General features: G+C 55.1%; 1 protein-coding gene across 3 annotated transcripts in view; it reads right to left on the reverse strand.

Annotated features, from left to right (window-relative positions):
• NTRK3 (neurotrophic receptor tyrosine kinase 3) overlaps positions 1 to 19,370 on the reverse strand; it is a 215,084-nt gene that overhangs the window by 21,566 nt on the left and 174,148 nt on the right. For all 3 annotated transcript variants that reach the window (XR_011469144.1, XM_070400435.1, XM_070400434.1), the window contains exons 15-16: positions 14,301 to 14,473; positions 13,161 to 13,404 (exon numbers count right to left, since the gene is read on the reverse strand). Coding sequence is in view for 2 of the 3 variants with exons in the window: in XM_070400435.1 (XP_070256536.1) it covers positions 13,161 to 13,404; positions 14,301 to 14,473 (417 nt within the window). In the remaining variant the exon portion in view is untranslated. The remainder of the gene's footprint in view (positions 1 to 13,160; positions 13,405 to 14,300; positions 14,474 to 19,370) is intronic.

A 19,370-nucleotide genomic window follows, 5' to 3' on the forward strand; every position in this document is an offset into this window, starting at 1 on the left:
TCCTCCAGGCTGCCCGCCCAGATGTCCTGCCCGGCCGCCCTTCCGGGTTGGAAAGGAGGTGAGCTGGCCGGACGCCACCTGCTTGGAGGAGCCTCCGCCCACCCCCTCCACACCGACAGCAGAGTCAGGTGTAGGAGGCCCGTGACCCTCAGGAAAAACCTGCTCCCTCCCAAGGCCTCGGAGAAGCCAGAGGAGGGGGTGGGGGCCGCTTAGGGAGGGGCTGGTGGTCACTGAGCAAGGACATCCCTCCGGCACCTGCCGGGTCACAAGCTGTGCATGTGAGACAACGGACACGGCCCTGCGCTCGGTCCACCCGGGGGCGGAGCAGCACGGAATGACCCGAGAAAGCAGCTCATGAAGCAACACCCCTGTGTGTGCAGCCGACAGAGGGATGCTGAGCAGACGCGTGGAGACGATGGGAGGGCCGCTGGGTTTCCATGGGGGTGGGGAGCAGATGGAGAAAGGACAGGAGGGAAAGGGAAGAGAGAACAGATGGGTAGTTGGGACCAGAAGACGTGATGGAGTATGTTCCCCTCCCTTAATATACTACACGGACGTCCTCACTTCCAGCACTGACATGTGACTGTCCAGGGACGCAGGGTCTTGGAAGAGGTCATCGAGGTAAAACGAGGTCCTACGGGTGAGCCCCAATCCAGTATGACTGGTGTCCTTCACAGAGGAGGAAACTAGGACCCAGCCATCTACAGAGGGAAGACCCTGGGGGAGCTCAGGGGGAAGGTGGCCGCCTGCAAGTCAAGGAGGGAGGCCTCAGGAGAAACCCACTCTGCTGGCACCTTGGCCTCCAACGTCAGCCTCCAAACGGTGATAAATGAGTTTCCGTTGTGTAAGCCACGGGCAGCCCTGGCGAATGCATGCGGAAGGCCTCAGATGACAGTGGAAATGAGCAAGCGCCATCGTGGACCGGGGCCCAGACTGGCTGGGGTGGCACTGAGGGGCCTCTAGCGGGTGGGGTCTGGAAGGAGAGTGGCAGGGTGCTTGGGAGGGGAGAGGAGAAGATCCGCTCAAGGCTCTTACACCAGCAGGAGGAATGGTGGGGAGCCTAGGGGCCTGGAGAAGTAGGCTCTGAGCCTGGCCTGATCGGGGTGCATGTCACGGCCGTTCCTGACCACGTGCAAAGAAGAAGTGATGCTGAGGTGTGTTAAAAGGCACAGCAGGCCTGGCCAGTGTGGCTGGCTCAGGGGTTGAGCGTGGACCTATGAGCCAGGAGGTCACGGTTCGATTCCTGGTCAGGGCACATGCCCAGGCTGCGGGCTCCATCCCCAGTAGGGGGCATGCAGGAGGCAGCCGATCCCTGATTCTCTCTCTTCATTGATGTTTCTATCTCTCTCTCCCTCCCCCTTCCTCTCTGAAATCAATAAAAAAAAAATTTTTTTTTAAAAGAAGCACCGCAGGGTGTGGTGAGGAATTAGGCCCAGGGGATGGTGGGGGGTGGGGGTAGGTCCAAGGTTGACCGCCCTTCGCCCTTCAGGGAACCTCCCAAGGATGTTTAATGATGTGCGTGTCTGAGAAGCAGGAGATGGTTGAGCTGAGTCTTATCTCCAGCGAGCCACGTTCTGGTGGCTGCTGATCTCTCCAGGGGAGACCTACTGATGAAGGGATCAGAGAGAAGGGAGGTGGAGGCTAAAACTTACATTCAAACAGCTTCTGCATAAAAGCGTTATAACCAGGCGAGTGTGTGAGGCTCCCCAAGTAGCTGTCTGACACAGCGGCCCCTTGACGTTAAACGAGAGGAGGGGAAGAGGTAAGAAACTGCCCGGAAGGGGGATGAGCTGTGGGCAAGGCTGACTGAGCGTGGAACACGGAGGTCACGCGGTGGGGAGGGCAGAGGTGGGAGAGAGGACAGCTCAAAGGAGGATTTGACTTTCGAGAGGAAAGTCATTTGAATTTTGCCAGGATGAGCTCATTAGTGACCCCAAAAAAGCAGAGTCAATGAAGTGGTAGGATCAGAGGCCCCCAAATTAAGACAGAAGTGGAAAACGTCCCATTTCAGCAGTCAAGGACACAAAGGGGCAGGAAGGTCAAAGGAAGATGTTTCTTTAATGGAGAAGAGATGGTGGATTTCAGAGGAGAGAGGAGGGAGACGAACAGTCACAGGGAGGTGAGCTGGCGGCAGGCAGGCGGCAGAGGGTGAGGCGGGAGGGAAGTGGGAGAGAACGCAGGCCTGTCCCCGCGCAGACGTGGAGAGGGTGAGTCTGGCCCGGTGCTTCAGAGCATCGCGGGGATATGTCCTTGTCACAGCTCCTCACCCTGCACAGCAACTGCTCCCCCATCACGCTTCCCCTCGGCACCCACCTAAGCACTTTCTGTTGCAGAGCTGACTCTGAGGATCTCAGAACTGAAAATAAAGCGAAACGTTGATGTCAACCACACGCTCTCAGTGCATCTCCGTGCAGCTCTGAAATGCGGTCAGATGGGTTCCTGGAAGGTCCCTGGGGTGGAGAACCCGCTGTCTCACTGGGTACTCCGTTATATGTCACGTGACGGAGGTACCTGCCTCGGGCACTGCCTCTCTCGCCTGCACTTTCCCGTGCTGCCACCCTGGGAGGAAGGGGCGGCTGCTGGGCCCAGTCACAGGCCGAGTGACGGAGGACAGGCCCCCAGAGGGTCTCTGTCTTTCAGGGCACTGGCCGGTCCCGGGGGCCTGGAAAAAGGTAGTCATGGGGTTGGATGACGACAATGCCTGTCCCCAGCTGGCTTGGGTCACGGGAGAGAGGGGGGTTTAGTAAAAGTTCTGGAGTGTTTCTGAACCTGCTGGGAGGCTAAGGAAACCCTGGCATCAGATGGGCAGGTGAGTCTGTCTTAGCTGATGGCACTGGCCATCGGAACCATCTGGAGATGAGCGGGACCCACACAGGCCGCTCCCTGGGAGTGACGCTTTGGTCAGATGGCCTTCGCACATCTGGTCCCGAGTGCATTAATACGCAGTGCTCAGGGTGTTTTAATTATGGGTTATTCCCTCAGGCCTCATCCCGGGTAAGTAGATGTTTGGGCCTTTGATGGGGAATCAGGCCCAGGGATGTCCCCTTAGCTGACAGCATTGCATCTGTCAGACAGACCTACCCCGAGTCCCCACATGCTGACCACTGGTGTCTGGCAAGGGGGAACCTAGGAGGATCCATGTAAAAATGCCTATGCCAGTGGGGGCATTATTCCTTACTCATTACAGACATCTGACAGAAGATCAGACAGTTAAGTATTTTTACGAAGCACTTTTTATGTGAAAAATCACTGTGATGAAAACATAACGGATTCCTTTGTGTATGCTGTAGAAAGCTAAAGGACATGCACATACCCAATGACTCCAAGACTTGAATGAATGAATGAATGAATGAATGAATACAAAGACCAGGAAGTTGGGGATGGACCCATTGGGTAAGGACATGACCAACTTCAAGAACAAACTGGGCCACAAATCAAAGGTCCATCCCAGCTATAGACGCTGAAGAGCATAACCCAATGGGGGAAGAGGTAGCCAAGGTCGTCATGGTAACTGCCTGGTGGGAGGGATGGCATACTGACCACCCTGCCAATCTACTTTGGGACCTTGAGGAACTTGACTCATTTTTTCCAGAATGTGCATGATCATTTAATAAGAGGACCACACTGGTGGTGGTGGTGGTGGTGGTGGTGGTAAAACCAACAGCACCCAAGCCAACAGTTCACGCAGCTCTCGAGTATCGTTGTCTCACGTTAGGCACAGGAATGAGCGGTGGCCATCCTCTTGCTTGGGACAGGAGAGAGGAAGGAGGGAGGAAGACCTTAAGCCGGCCTTGCCTCTACCCCAAACCTCTAGGGGCATGACCCTGAAGCCTTCCTCTGCAGTAAGAAGACCTGGAGAACGGATCTAACACTGAAGGCATTTGTCTGTGGGAGAATTCCTCGGCTCCAGGCACCACAGGGAGCCCCTGGTTGGACCCATCAGTTCCACAGTGAGCAGGCTCTGTCTCGGACCAGCTCCAGGCACCCTCTCCTTCCTGCTGGGCCTTGGACAGACCAACCTGAGTGTGAGGGGCTTTGTTTTTTATTCCCCCGAGTCCTGCGTGGGCTCGTCTCCCTTCAGCGGGAGTATCCAGCACCAAAGACCATCCTGGGCAACGCCTTGGCTTGTAACTTCAAATCACTTAAAATTTCTTACATATAATTTCTACCTTATTCACTTACAAAGAATAATAATTACCATCTATGGAGTGCCTAATAGATACCAGGCAATTTGCATACATTATCTGATTTAATCTGCACCACACAAAAAAAATGTGTTCTTTTCTCTCTCTCTCTCTCTCTCTCTCTCTCTCTCTCTCTCTCTCTCTTTTCAGATGAGGATCTAAAGTTGAGAGCATTTAAGAAAATGTCCTACGGTCACAATAGCACATGAACGGGAGCTCAGGATTCAAAGACTATCTTATCTCCCTGTGTCCAGAATTAGTGGGTGTTCTGCCCACTCTCTCAGGCTCTTCGCCTCCCCGCCTCTAACTGTCCTGTGGGATTAGCTAAACCAGAAAAAAAATTTTCTGATGCTATACTGACCCGGCCCTCCGCCTCTTGCTCCAGACAGACCAAGGACCTGGGTTTCCAGGATGAGGGAAGAAATATAATTCCCTACCAGGAGGAAGTGAGGGAACACACTGCTCTCTTTACATGCAAATATCTTAATTACAGCCGGTAAAGAAGATATTTGTATGGAAATTTATGTATCTGTATATGTTATAGACTCAGGTTCCCTCGGAATAAATAAAAGCCTTTTCCACTTGAGGGACCCAAACAGGGTGTGCGGTGTAATACAGGGCACTGCCAGGTGCGAAGGTGCGCTCTGTCCCGCCCTCCCCAGCAGCCAGAGGAAGGGAGTCAATCGACCCGCCATGCGATGGCCTCCCACCGCCTGCTGCTCCCCTCCTTTCTGGGGATGAGCTCCAGTGCACACACGCCTCGAGTTCTTGAGCTTTTCCCCTGGGGCATCTCCCTGTCTTCTTCCCCAGTATCTGTCCTCGTGGAGATGGTGCCTGCGCCATCATCATTGCCAAAAAAAACAACCAGATTTCAAAATGGCAGGGAGATAAAATCATGTGTAAGAGACTGCTGGAATCTGGCCGGTGTGGCTCAGTGGTTGAGCATCGACCTATGAACCAGGAGGTTGCGGTTCGATTCCCAGTCCAGGCACATGCCCGGGGTTGCAAGCTCGATCCCCAGTAGGGGGCTTTCAGGAGGCAGCTGATCCACGATTCTCTCATTGTTGATGTTTCTATCTCTTTCCCCCTTTCCCCTCCTCTCTGAAATCAATAACAAAAATCTTTTTGTAAAAAAAGAGACTACTGGAAACTACTTTCAGAAAGAGGGTATGACTTTTGGCTGGGCAAGGGACGAGATGTTTTTATTCCATTGTTTCCCTACCAGTAAAGCTACAGCCCATGAATAAAATACAACCAATTACTATGAAGTGCAGGAGGCCACCCTGGTCTCACTGAGCTGCCTTGGTTTTCCTGAGTGCTAGAATGTCGGTCGTGCCACATCCATCATGTTCATCGCCACTTAGGACAGAGGATGAAAGAGACGTGCCTGCAGCTGGTGGGACACTGGCTAGACATAACTGAGAACTTCCCGCTTCGGAGGGGCGTTACAAATCACAAAGGGAAAGACAAACCTCTCACTGCTAACATCTCCCCTTGGTCCCAGCTGGAAGGGGCAGGGGAGCCTGCGGAATCCCCCGAGACGCACCGAGCAGAGCGAGCGAGCCATCTGTCCGGGGTGGTTTCGATGCTGTGCTGCCTGGGGCCACAGGGGTGAAGCAGATGACATTTAAGACCCTTTCCAGCCTCATGTTTCTTTCGAATGGAATGACGTGGCATTTGTTCATCTGTCTCGAACACTCAAGGGACGCAGAACGTGGCCTAAAAGGTGCATTTGTAGAAAACCCATCCTGCCCCTCCATGTCACTGGTACTCCCTTTCACGGTTACAATCCCAAACCGAAGAGGCTCTGAGCACGTAGGCCCTGGCCTGGGGTCACCTTCCCAGGCTTCCCCTCCACACTCCACGCCGACAGGGCAGCAGGGGCCTCGTCGCCTCTTCCCGGGACCCTGGTCATGGCCGGCCTTCACCTTCGAGGCCTCGGTTCCCATCCTACGTGCCACTGCCCGATGGCGTGTCCTCACACACAGCCTCATTTATAGGGACACCGGTGACAGGCCTCCCATGACGACCCAAGTCAGAGCGACTGGCCCCGCACCCTAAGCCTGAGGGGGACACGCTCCAGGTAACTTCCTCACCTCACTGTTAGGGTCCACTGTTTGCACATCAACCTCCTGGTCAGCACCTCCTCTCCCGGTCACCTCCACGCCGGACTGCGGCGTGTCCCCTGGCCCAGTACCCAGATGCCACCCCGTATTCCTTCTGCACTCTGTGGAGAGAATGCCTGCATGGCAGGTGGATATCCCAGCACCGCCACTGTGTTTTGACACAAGGTATAATCTGGTTCAGGCAGGCTGGGGTCTGGAAGGACTGAGGTAGATGGAGGAAGCCAGGTAATTCACATCACTGAAGAAAGTATCAAGGAAGTCTACCCAGTAATTCTTCCGCCCCACCGGCTGTATTTGGCCAATTACCCTGAATGGCTCAAAGGAGACGAAGGAGGAAGAGCAGAAAAGCGAACTTCCGTCGCTGGACTGGATCGACAGATTGTGGGAAGAGCCACTTTCCAACTGGAGGCTGTTGCTTGCTTTACCCAGAGGAGAGGAGGGGCTGGGATCTGACCAGCTGGGTCTGGGGCAACACAGAAGTGCCGAATCCGGAGGCGGCCTCGGGTGTGTTCTCGAACTCTCGCCCTGGCTCCTCCTGAGGAAATCAAGCCTCTGCTCACTTATCATCCCACAGGGAACTCAGCCCCACAGAAGGCAGAGCCTGAGAGAGACCACAGAAGCTGCGTCCAAGCTCCAGGCCTGACAGATGAAAGGGAAGCCGCTAATTGGCCACATGGACACAGAGCGGGCGATGCGACCAGGTGCCCTAAAGAGCGGTCCTGTCCCTCCGCAGACCCGCGTTCCAAAACGTCTGCTATTGTGTAGGTAATCAGTGTGCAAATCCTCCGGCTTTAGTCGAGGAAGCAAGAATGTGATCCTATAATTAGCACAGACTGTCCTCCACACCTCTCTCCGCGTTGCTCCCCTCTGCAGCGTGTGCAGCTTCACAGGGCTTAGCACTTACGGGGTTTTGCAAACTTCACTCGACATGCGAGCAGTGTGGCACCGAGCCCTGCAGCAGATGCCCAGGAAGCTGAAGCTCTGAGCCTGCCTGGGTGTCTGCTTCGTGGCTGTGTCTCTGGTCAGCACCAGGCACCCTCTCCCACAGCTGAAGAAATGGCCCAGCCGGCGTGGCTCAGTGGTTGTGTCAACCTAGGAACCAGGAGGTCACGGTTCCATTCCCGGTCAGGGCACATACCCGGGTTGCGGGCTCCATCCCCAGTAGGGGGCCTGCAGGAGGCAGCCGATCCATGATTCGCTCTCATCATTGATGTTTCTCTCTCTCTCTCTCCCTTCTTCTCTGATATATATATGAAAAGAGCAAATGCATGGTTTAGGGACTGCGAATCCAGGAGTTTCGAGGCCTCCCCTGGCCTCCTAGCCTTCGCTCTATCACAGACAGTGAACTGTCCTCACTCTGCTGATATGACATCAGACACCGGAGGATGACGCACTGCTGGAAAGGAGTGGGAGAGTGAGGGGTTTCCTCCACCCACCCTGTGGCAGAGGGTGCCCGCTGCTCATTCCCATCCCCCGGGGGCACGGCCACACTCCATTCCTCAGCCCGCCTCACAGATCACGGGGCCAGGCGCGTGCCCAGGTGCTTGCGGTGAGGAGAAGGGACAGGCCTCACCGCCGGGTCAGGCCCGTGAACACACGCCTGAGGCCCCGCCCAGGTGACTGGAATGGGGATGGGCGCCCAGGGTGACCGAGGACCCCACACAGAGGAGAGGGTCGAGCGCCGTCAGCTTGGGTGCCCGCACGGCGGAGGGTCACCTGCTCACACTGTGACACGACCCGGAAAGGCCTAGAAACAGGCTTCCATTTGTGTCGCAGCCATTCTGTATGGTGGCATGTACCTGTGAGGGCAGACCGCCGGCCCACCGCCACGCATGCACTTATGTGAGTGCTGTTCCCACGATGGAACTGGGGGAGACCGCTGCATTTTAGCTCCAATGATAGTTAATATTTCTTGAGCATTTGTTTCCCTAAGAACTTCACGTTGATGAACACTTGATCCTTACAGCAAGTGCAGGTGCTTAGGGGCTGTGGCCCCATTTTACAGCTGGGGGCACAGAAAGGTTCAGTAAGTTGCCCAAGGTCATCCGGTCAGGAATTACAGGAGCTGGGATGCACACCCAGGCAGTGTGGGCTCAAGAGTCTGCACCTGCATCGCTGCCACGGGGGAGCCTGACATCCACAAAATCAAACATTCTATCAGCCAGATCAGCTGGCTCCGAAGGATTCCCACACCCTGCCGGTACCGCTGTCCCCTCGCCCAGGAGTTTCCGGGAACTGTGACCTGCAGTCCCCCATGAGGACCCAGGGCCTTGCTATCGGCTGCCAGACCTGCCTTAGATCCCCCACCTGTGTTGGCCTGGACTTGACCTAGGTCCCCTCCTCGTCTCCTGGACACTTGGCTGTATTTTGACTCCACTCCGACTTTAACTGAGTAACTCCTGACTCAGACCACCCTCCCTGCCTCCTCTGGACACGGTCCCAGATATTGCCTAGGACAGTGATGGCGAACCTTTTGAGCTCGGCGTGTCAGCATTTTGAAAAACCCTAACTTAACTCTGGTGCTGTGACACATATAGAGATTTTTTGATATTTGCAACCGTAGTAAAACAAAGATTGATATTTTTGATATTTATTTTATAGATTTAAATGCCATTTAACAAAGAAAAATCAACGAAAAAAATGAGTTTGCGTGTCACCTCTGACACGCGTGTCATAGGTTCACCATCACTGCCTAGGCCATGGATCCCTACATCGCCCGCAAAGATGACAACTGAAAGAGGGGGAGGGATCTCTTTGCCTGTCCAGGCTGCTCTTGCTCGGGCCTAATCTGCTCCCTGCCTCATCCACATTTTCACAGGGTGTCTACGCGTCCTAGGCTCTGTGCTCTGGACAGAGGAGAGGAGAGTGGACAGAAGGCAGCCCCCACCCTTCAGACAAGTCAGATCAGAGTACTGAGCCCCTCAAGCCCATTCCTCCTGGATCTGAGCGCACGGCCTCCCTCCCTCTGAAAATATTTCTCTTCTGGAATCCCAACCTCTCCTCTTCCGAACTCTTGAAGCTTTCTTTAAAAAAAAAAGTGTTCTTTTTAAAAATTGATTTCAGAGAGAAAGGGAGAGGGAGAGAGAGAGAGAGAGAGAGAGAAACATTGATGATGAGAGAGAATCATTGATCAGGTGCCTCCTGCACGCCCCCCATCGGGGATTGAGCCCTCAACACAAACAAGTGCCCTCACCAGGAATCAAACCATGACCTCCTAGTTCATAGGTCGACACTCAACCACACCAGCCGGGCTCGAGGCTCTCTTTAATTCCAGATTTGCACTGCACTGCAGTCTCTGAGTGCTGTCTCACGTTCTGAGAAGGGCATCAAGGCGCCAAGCACCCTGCCAGCGCCGGTCTGAGGCGAGCTCAGAAGCATCGCGTCGGCGGCCCGTGGGAGGAAGGTATGCCGTGGGACGCGGCCTTTCGAGGAGGGAACACAGGGCTCTGCATCCCGAGGCAGAGATGTGTGCGTCCCTCTCTGAACGTGTAGCAGGAAATGAGGCAGCTCACCTTAGAGAACTGTTTGCATACCGCCCATGCCTGAGCCAGATGGTGCCTGTTTGTTCCAAGAAATTAAAAATGAAAAAGGAAGAACATAAGGTGGAGTTTATCTCTACCTCTCCCCTGCCCTCCTATACACAGTGTGGAATCTGCCCTGGGCAGGTGAGTACAGATAACACAGACACACATGTGCCTACACACACACACACACACACACACACACACACACACACCTGAACTCTCAGCATTTAGCTGTATTAGTCACCAGAAACCAGCAAGCTCCTAGGCCCGACAGACTCCAGACCCTACGGTAGCAGAGAGGAGCAGGCCGGTCCCGGGTCCGCTTGCAGAGAGCCCTCAGCGTCTGGCCCTCTCATCTAACAAATCACTGCTCTCCCAGGGCGTCGGCTGGGACATGGAGCAAACACATCTTTCCTAAGTCACCGGGCACGGGCATAGCTCGGAGATCCATGACAGGACCCTGTAAACACTGACCAGCACAGGCGAGCGCGACACCCCAGTGTTTCTGTCTAAGATGAAAGCCTGGGAAGGAACCTTTCTAGAGGTGGTCACCTTCAAGGCCCTACCCCTTTGGGGCAGCTGTGTGACCCGTTTATTTCCCAGCGTCCGGAGATTCCTCTCTCCGACTCAGGAATGACCTCTGGAAATGAGACTGTCCCTGGGGTTCTCCTGTCTGGGTGTGCAGGGGACTAAGGAATATAATATACGTAATAATTTATCCAGGAAGGAGTGTGTTCCAGGATCCTAGCGCTAAGGAACTTGCTTAACATCGAAACGACTCTGAGAGGCTATGTTTGTCCTTGTTTGTAAAATGGGAAAATGAAACAGGTGAGGAAGGGGCACAAGGTCCCATGGCTGCTGACGGTGGGGTTGGGATGTAAGCACAGGTCAAATCAGGCTCAGATGCAGAATGCCCCTGTCTCCCTGATGCCTTCCAATGGGATAACAGGACTTCCGGGTGCATTACTGACATGACCGCTGGCCAATGGCTTCCTTACTCTTTTCCCTGAGGGGGAGGGGCTATGCATACATTAGCGCCTCGTGAGCACCTGAACATGAAGTTGGGATACAAGCTGCTCTTTGAATGTGGACAGTCTAGTGCCCGCCCTCCATCAGCGGACTGTGCAGCTTTCCAGGGGCGCCCCGAGTTCGTACTGCAACAGCTACCCGTTCCGACTTCATACTTCCTGGGGACCGAAGGCGCATTTTTGAGCCGGCTGGCCTCAGCTGACACCTGGCGTGGCCTGCATGACAAAGGCACTGTGGATGCCTGGCACGTGGACAGCGCCCCCCCCCCCCCCCCCCCCGCCCCCAGCCCCTGCCTGGCTCCCCATTCCTTAATTCCAGTCTGCCCTGGTGCTCACGGAAATGAGACGGATTTACTCCTTGGCGCTCTCCCAGGAGGAGAGAGCAGCAGTGCGCAGTTGTTAAAGCAAGGGCGCAGCGGTATCACTTGAAGATGTGATTTTTTCTCCTCTTTGAAATCGGAATCGAGAAATACTAAGTGCATTCCTGGAGGCAAGTCTGCAAGCCGACTGTGCACACGTCCTGGTCAGATGCTGTTTCCCAAGGCCCCGGTGAAGCCGGCAGAGACCAGCCCGGCATAATCAAACCTCTTCCTCGCACAGAACAACAACGAGCCGCCCCTTGCTTTTATCAACGCCAACACAGCCGAGCGCAGCCAGACAGGCCAGCAAACCCCATTACGCGGAGTGCAAAGGCAATTAAACGGTGCCAGCTCCAGCGAGACCTGAGATATCTGTGACCCACGGGCCCGGAGGAACCACATCGATGCCTCTCTTCAAAATGACTGGAAAACACGGGCCTAGAAGCTAAAGAAAGCTCTGCTGGGTTATCTCCCGGCAGGCCCGTCCTGGCATCCGTCTGTGGCGACCGCTGCTCCCTGCTCCTTTTTCTGTGTCTGGGGCGGGGGAGTGGTGGTGGACAGGGCAGGTGGCTCGAGAAACCGACCAGTTTGCTGCCGACACACACCCTCCCCCCACTGTCTGTCTATTTCTGCTTCACATCCTCTCCTGATGCTCTGTCATCTGCCAGCCTCTGTCTGTACCGGGAACAAATTACTTTCTAACCACAAAGAGTGTTTCTCAACCATCCTGTTTTTCTCTAGGCCTGGGCTAACATGACAGGTCTTGAGTGACTGGTTTTATCGTCCTGCTTAGACAAAGCCATCAGGAGGAACGTTCGGACAGAACTGCTCTGCAGACGCCAAACCCCCAGCCTCTTGCAACACGCTCGAGCCGACGGGACAACCCTGGGCTCTTTACTCACAATGTGGTCATTCCCTCCTGACAAAGATGAGACAAATGGCCACCATGCCTCAGAGACACTGCCCCACCCTCTCCCTGTGCCACACATCCCCAGTCCTCGCCCCTTCAATGTCCTGAGAAGTAAATTTTCCATATTTTCGAGGCAACCGACTTGCAATCAGTTTGCAGAAGTTATTCCATCTCTGTATCTCAGGTTGCACCTATACTCCCTCCCCCCAACCCCCTCCCGCCATTATTTTTTGAGTTAAATGACACTCGTGCCCACTTTCCCTGGCAATAATAACACTGTCAGAACCACTCAAGGATCCATGGGGAGATAATTCACGAAGACTAAGGGGAAAAAGTCTGGGAGCAAAATAAGACACCTGATAACGTAGACAACCGCATGATGTGCAATTGAACGTGATGTCCCCTCCCCCAATCGGGGAGCTTTTCCTAACCGGCACCCCCTCCAGCGCTGGCAGTGATAACGCGCTTCCCCCCCTCATCTTTCCTACGCCGCGTGGAGAACTACGCTCAGCACGACACTAACCATTTTGCTCCTTTACGGTGGGCTCTGGCTTCTCGTCAAGAACTGCCTTGGAAAACGAGCTGCAGTCAGCAGGTAATTTCAGAGAAGTCAATGTGCTGTGGGGGGGCTGGATCGGGGCCTGACTTGGAGGTGCCGAAAGGTAGCACCCAGGCGGGTTTGTCTGTGTGCGCACTTGCGGATATACATGCAAATCTATATATATATATATATATATACACACACACATATATATATATAGTTGCACAAAGAATGAGTGTTGTTAATGATACATGTGAGAACACAATGCATATGGCATTTCGGTGTCAGGGTGCGGTTGAGGTAAACATCCAAGAGGGCAGGAGGAGATGCCAGGATGTAGGCGTGGCCAGAGGATAGTCACGGAGTGCATGTGTGGGCGTGGCTGTGTCTGCGTGTGCTCAGAGTGACGGGGTTAATGGACAATGACGAAGACACGTAAGCGAGGCGCGGACTCGGCCATGGCGTCCTGCCGTGGAAAGGCCCCTTACCCTGTAGTAGTCGGTGCTGTAGACGTCCCGGGACATGCCGAAGTCCCCGATCTTCACCAGCAGGTTGGCCCCCACCAGGCAGTTCCGGGTGGCCAGGTCCCGGTGCACGAAGTGCTGGGAGGCCAGGTAGACCATGCCCGAGGCGATCTGGCTGGCGATGTGCAGCATCTGCGAGAGCCCCAGCTCGCCTTTCGCCTGGCGCGGCTGTCCATCCACAAGGATCATGGCGTCTGGCCCGTGGGCCCTGCGGGGGCCGGGGAGAAGCGAAGGGCAGAGAGAATTCAGGAGGTTTCTGGAATGCTCCATGGCAGTGCATGCCATCTCCCTTCTCAGCCGACTATGGCCTATTTCTGTCCACAGCAAAATGTATTGTGTGAGTGCAGACGTGGGCGATACACTGATCCAGATTCCACACGAAGACGACAGCAGATGTGCTCCAGGGGTCAGGGACTAACCCTTCTCTTCTAGATGCCTTCATTTATATCTAGGGTTGCCCAGGTTCTAGAGGTCTAATATGGAATATTTAATAAAACCCAGACTAACACTTACATGGCCCTTACTCTGTTCCATGCACTGCTCCAAGTATCTTAGATATATTCATTCACTTAATCCTCCCACCTCAATTCTGAGATAAGAAAACTGAGGCACAAAGTGATCACATCCCCTGGCCAACGTCACAGAGATCTCAGAGGGAACACAGGGGTGAGCAGGAGCAGAGGAAGCCAGACATGTGGCTCAGGAGCATCAAGAGGGCTTGTTAATCAGCTCCCTGGGCCCCACCCCCAGGATTCTGATTGGCTAGGTGGAGCTAGTTCATTTGCATTTTCTACAGGCTCCCAGCAGTGATGCTCTGAGTAGGAAGACACTTGAGTCCACTCCCTGGACCACACACACGGCCTAGGACTGGGGGACTCTGTTGGTGGCTGGTTCCAGTGACAGAGCCCCCAGGCCTATGGCCCCAAAGCAGGGATGAAGGCCTGAATCCAGCAGCTCAGGAGCTGATGCAGAAGAACGGAAGGCTGCTTCTCACGTCTAACCCCTGGACCTATGTGCTCAAAGGCACAAATATAACTGCTGGTTCCAGAGAGGATGCTCGGGGTTAGGGGTTGGGGGGGGGGGGGGGGAGGGGTCAGGGCTCACCGCAGGAACTTGTTCAGGTCTCCGTGCTTCATGTACTCAAACACCATGATGAGCGGGTCCCCATCGCCGCACACGCCATAGAACTTGACGATGTGCTCGTGCTGCAGGTTGGTGAGCAGCTCCGCCTCCCTCTGGAAGTCCTTCCGGGCGGCCAGGGTGGGGTCCTTCAGGGCCTGGGAACGAGACAGGACAAAGGCGTTTAGCAACCAGAGGACAGGGATCTGCCCGACCCCCTCCTGAGAAGGAGCCTGGTGCTCAGAAGAAAGGCCTGCTTGTGCCCAATGAAGAAGATTGTTTTGTTGTTAATCCTCCCCCAGGGAAAATTTTCCATTGATTTTTAGAGAGAGTGGAAGGGAGGGGGAGAGACAGAGAGAAACATCGATGTGAGAGAGACCCATCGAATGGTTGCCTCCCGCATGTGCCCCAACCAGGGCCGGGGACCGGGCCTGCAACTGAGGTACGTGCCTCTGACCAGAATCGAACTTGAGACCGTTTAGTCCAAGGGCGGACACTCTACTCATGGAGCCAAACCGGCTAGGGCCCAACGAATGAGATTTTAATCGGGGTTTAAAGGCCACAAGGCCCGGCCTGACCCTTCCACCTTCAGCACTGTCATCCCTGAGGAACCAGAAACCAGTTTCCTGACACCGTCTCAGACACCAGCCAATGACTAGCGTGAAAGGCGGAGGGCGGGGCTGCGAGGTGGGAGGCCTGACAGAGGCCCTGCCCCCTCAGGTTCCCTGGAAGAAATGGTCCCTCGGCTGAAATCAACAGGGGAAAACCTGCCCCAAGCACTTTAGCTTCGTAAGGTCGCCTGTGCCAAGTTTACCCAAAACCAGGCAACTTGATCAAGTCCCCTTGCCCTTTCTATTCCGTGACTTTAGATGGTGACAGAGTGTATATGTGCAGAGAAACGTCGATGGCACTTGTGTCCTCCTAGGAGGGGCTGAGGGAGCGTTTGGGGTGGAGGTCAGCGGGCTGCAGCCATGGGAACGGCAGTCAATGGGCAGAAGAAGCCTGAGGATCCGTAGGACCAGGTAAAGCACCGCAAAGTCCCAGGTAGGGTGGCAAGGTGGGCACCAGTGGCCACCCAGATGCCACCGCTCAGTCCCTGTGGGAGTGGAGACCCTGGGTGAGGGGTAGGCGCCAGACCAGGCCACGCGCCCCAGTGCCCAGGACGATAAAAGGAGGAGGGGTGGTCAGTTGTAAATGCGGGTTTTCGGCACCAGGAGGGGAGGGTGAGGCCAGAGCAGGAAAGTGTGAGACATCCCAGGGGCCCTGCTAGGGCCCGGCCCTGGGAATGCTCGCTGGCAGCCGCCATGGAGCGAGCTGTGAAGGGGGGCGGGGGTGGGGCAGTGTTTCTGCAGGAGGAGCAGCTGGGCAGGTGTGCTCACACCTTTCTCCGGCCTCCCACCCTCCCCACACCCGCCTGCTTCCGCTGACACAGAATAGTAACCTCAACAGACACAACAGGAGGCAGGGAGCAGGGAGTGTGACGTTCTCGCACCATTTTCAGGTCAGTGAGAAGCGAGACACGGGGAGATTGGTCTGCAGAGTCCTCTCTGCCATGACCTGTCCTTTTCTGGTCATGTGGGCAGACGGACCACCCTGCAGAATGGAGATGGTGCTGTTACTAAAAGGCCTCCTGGCCAGAGATCTCTCTCTCTCTCTCTCTCTCTCTCTCTCTCTCTCTCTCTCTCAGCAGCAAACCCCTTCATCTGAAATCCACATGGCTGCCTGGGCTAACAGCACTTCAGGGATGTGATAGAGGTGAACACTGTACCTAGGAGGCCCATCGACGCTGTCGGTCATTAGCATACATTAGAGACCAGATGGTGGACTCTCAGCATGAAAGAGGCCTGAGGTGTCATCTGCTTTCACCTGCTCAAGTCTCAGGTTGGAGAAACGGAGGCCCAGCCTTGTGTAGACAGCAACTTAGATGACACGTTTTCAATGCCAGCTGAGCTGGGCCTCAGCCGTCTCCTGGTCTCTGGTCTCCAGGTCAACGGCAAGGCCTCTAGGAGGGCTCTCTCCCAAAGGACCACGGTCTCCTGACCAGAGGTCAAGTCCCACTGCAAATACAACCAGCACCACCTTTCCTTCTTTTCAAAATAGCTTAATTAAATGGCCCCGATGCTGACCAAAATGCCGGGCGTCATCTCATGGGAACTTTCCCGTTTCACAGGAGAGAAAACAGAGGTCCAGCAGGAGGAGGTGACGCGCCAAAGACCACGAAAGGAGGCCTGGCTGCTCCTGCCCAGCACACCTGCTTGGATTCATGTATCAGGCGAAGGAGTCACTAGGCAAGGCCCCAGCGGAATGGTGGGCAGGAAGTTAAAAGATGGGGAAGAGGAGAGGGCGGGGGAAGCTGAGGAGCGTGGGCTCCAGCAGAGGGGCTGGGCCCAGCGAGGATGCCAAGCTCGTAGGGCCGGCCAAGGCCGGAGGTGAGACGGGTGTCCACCGGCCCATTGCTCATTTCACCAGCTCTGAGGCCAACAACCAGAACAAAGGCATCTGCAAGATGCTGTGGGTGGGAGAAGGCCGAGGGCGCCTCTCTCACTGACCCAGCCCCTGGCTGCGGCCCCGAACTCCATGTGCGGGGGCGTGGGTATAGGATGGCTGCCAGTGATTATTTATGTTCACGAAGAACAAGAGGGGGAAAGGAACCCAGCATGGGTGGGATGGGAGAATACAAAGATTTATGTGAGTCCTGGGTTTGTGAGAGGGAAAAGCAGATCACATCTGGGGTCACACCTGAAGTGCTTATGTAATTGGCAAAGGGTCGTGCCCAGCAAAGGGGTGGCCGGGGGCCAGGATTGACACCACTGGGACAGAGATGACCTGAGGAGGAGAATTAGGAGGAAACCCACGGATACTCCCTAGCCCCTCTCCAGGGGGTCCTCTTCCGAGCAGAACTTCAAAATGGGTCACCGGTTGGTGGCTGAGGGGTCTCTGAAGCCCTTCGAGCAGGATCCGCAGAACAAACAGCGGAGCTGGAATTCGGTCCCTTGTCTACCTTCCTTCACCCGAAGTTTGAAGACTCTGCCCTTTCTGGGCTTCCCCTCTGGGCATCAGCTCCCTTTCACCCCAAGTCCTGGGTTTTGAGGGTCTGTTCAGTCAGATGGGAGGGAAGCTGTCTAAATGGTCAGAACACTAGCCTGGCAGGCGTGGCTCAGTGGTTGAGCGTCGACCTATGAACCAGGAGGTGACGGTTCGATTTCTGGTCGGGGCACATGCCTGGGTTGCGGGCTCCATCCCCAGTGTGGGGAGTGCAGGAGGCAGCCTATCAGTGATTCTCTCTCATCAGAGATGTTTCTCTCTCTCCCTCTCCCTTCCTCTCTGAGACCGACAAAAATAGATTAAGAAAATCAAGGAGGTATTTAGCAAAAACAGGGAGACATAAGATAACAATAAAATTAAGACCCAATTAGATATCTTGGAAATAGATTACACAGTCACTGAGGCTAAAAGAGAAACTGCCACAGAAGAGACGCAGTCTACACTGGATGAAACCGCAGGGAGAATCGCGGCTGAAGACGCTGAGGTGCTCGGGAACAGAGCATGGAGAGGCAGAGGGGGCAGGAATGACAGTGGCCAGGGTCTCACTCCCTCGTGGGTGGAGGAGAGGAGTTGCCCGGCTGTGAATTCGCTCCACCACTGGCCCCCCTGTCCCTCGGTGCCTCCCTGTCCTCCTCTGTACGATGGGACTGTGACCGGGCGGGCTCTGAGCTTGTTGTGAGAATGAAGCGTGAACCGGCACACGTCACCTACAGCAGGACCCTGGTGAGTACTGTCTGTCAGATGCCGTTGTCATGGTCACCATCACCACCGCTGGGCCCACGGGCACCCAAGGGTGTGGCATCCCAGAGCCCCCATCTCCTCCGGGTTCCCAGGCCCAAAGGGAGAAGGAAAGCCTTCCAAAGGGAGGAAAGCAGAAACGCATTTTCTGCATTACCCAACGCCGGGCCCTGCGCGGGAATCAGTTCCCAGGGTTTCAGGCCATCACTTCATTTCCTGCTCAGAGCCCAGAAATGTTCCGTTCCTTCGCCAGTTCCCAGACGGCGCTGCAGTGCCCAGCGGATGAGTGTCATCCTATAAATTAGGATTCAGGGCAGCGTAGACTCTAAGTTTAGGGATAAAATTAGAAACCTTCCCACATCCCTGGTGCAAGCCACGCGAAGACCCCTGTCTCGTCTGACCATCCCGGGTCTATGAGACCCACAGCCAAGTCCATTGTCAGGACGTCCAGCAGCAACCACCACTGACCTTCCACGGGGCAACACTCTGCTTCCTTATTTATTTCTAGAGCAGAGTTTGGCAGACAATGCCTCATTTTATTAAAAACGTTACTGGACAACAGCCATCACCACTGGTTTACTCAGCATCGGTGAGGTTACTTGACTTTTTTTTTTTTTGGAAAATTTATTTTTATTGATTTCAGAGAGAAAGGGACAGGGAGAGAGAGATAGAAACATCAATGATAAGAATCATGGATTGGCTGCCTCCTGTACATCTCCTACTGGGGATCAAGCCTGAAACCCGGGCTTGCGCTCTGACCCAGAATTGAACCTCGACCTCCTGGCTCATAGGTCGACGCTCAACCATTGAGCCACACCAGCCGGGCTTGACGCTTGTTTATGCCAATCATGTTCAGCGATCTGTCCAACATTGATTTACTGCAGGAGGACGCAGGGGGCGGGCAAAGGCGCTTGCTACAGCTCCAGGTGATGCGGCTCGAGCTGCAGAGCTGCACAGCTGGCTCAGCACGGAGAAGCCCTGCGGTGAATAGACCCCTCCCGCAGCTGCCAGCAGGCAGTCACCCTCAGGCACGCGCCCTCTAGGCTCGGCCCCTGGATCCCTTGGGGGCACTAAGAATCCTTTCCACCCTCATTCACTGCTCTCCCTGCTCAGTACCTGACACCCTCCCCTCTCCCGTTCCCAGTGATGGCTGGTGCCCTTGAGCAGCGGCTCCAGGGCGTCTCGAGCCCACCCTCCCCCAACTCTCCACAGAGAAATGGTCACCGAGGAGGGAGGAGGGACACCCTCCTGGGGACGGGAGTGAGCCCCGGG

This window comes from Myotis yumanensis, unplaced genomic scaffold (genome assembly GCF_028538775.1).
Source record: "Myotis yumanensis isolate MYYU_CA2020_CCGP unplaced genomic scaffold, mMyoYum1.0.hap1 SCAF_20, whole genome shotgun sequence".
Lineage (NCBI taxonomy): Eukaryota > Metazoa > Chordata > Mammalia > Chiroptera > Vespertilionidae > Myotis > Myotis yumanensis.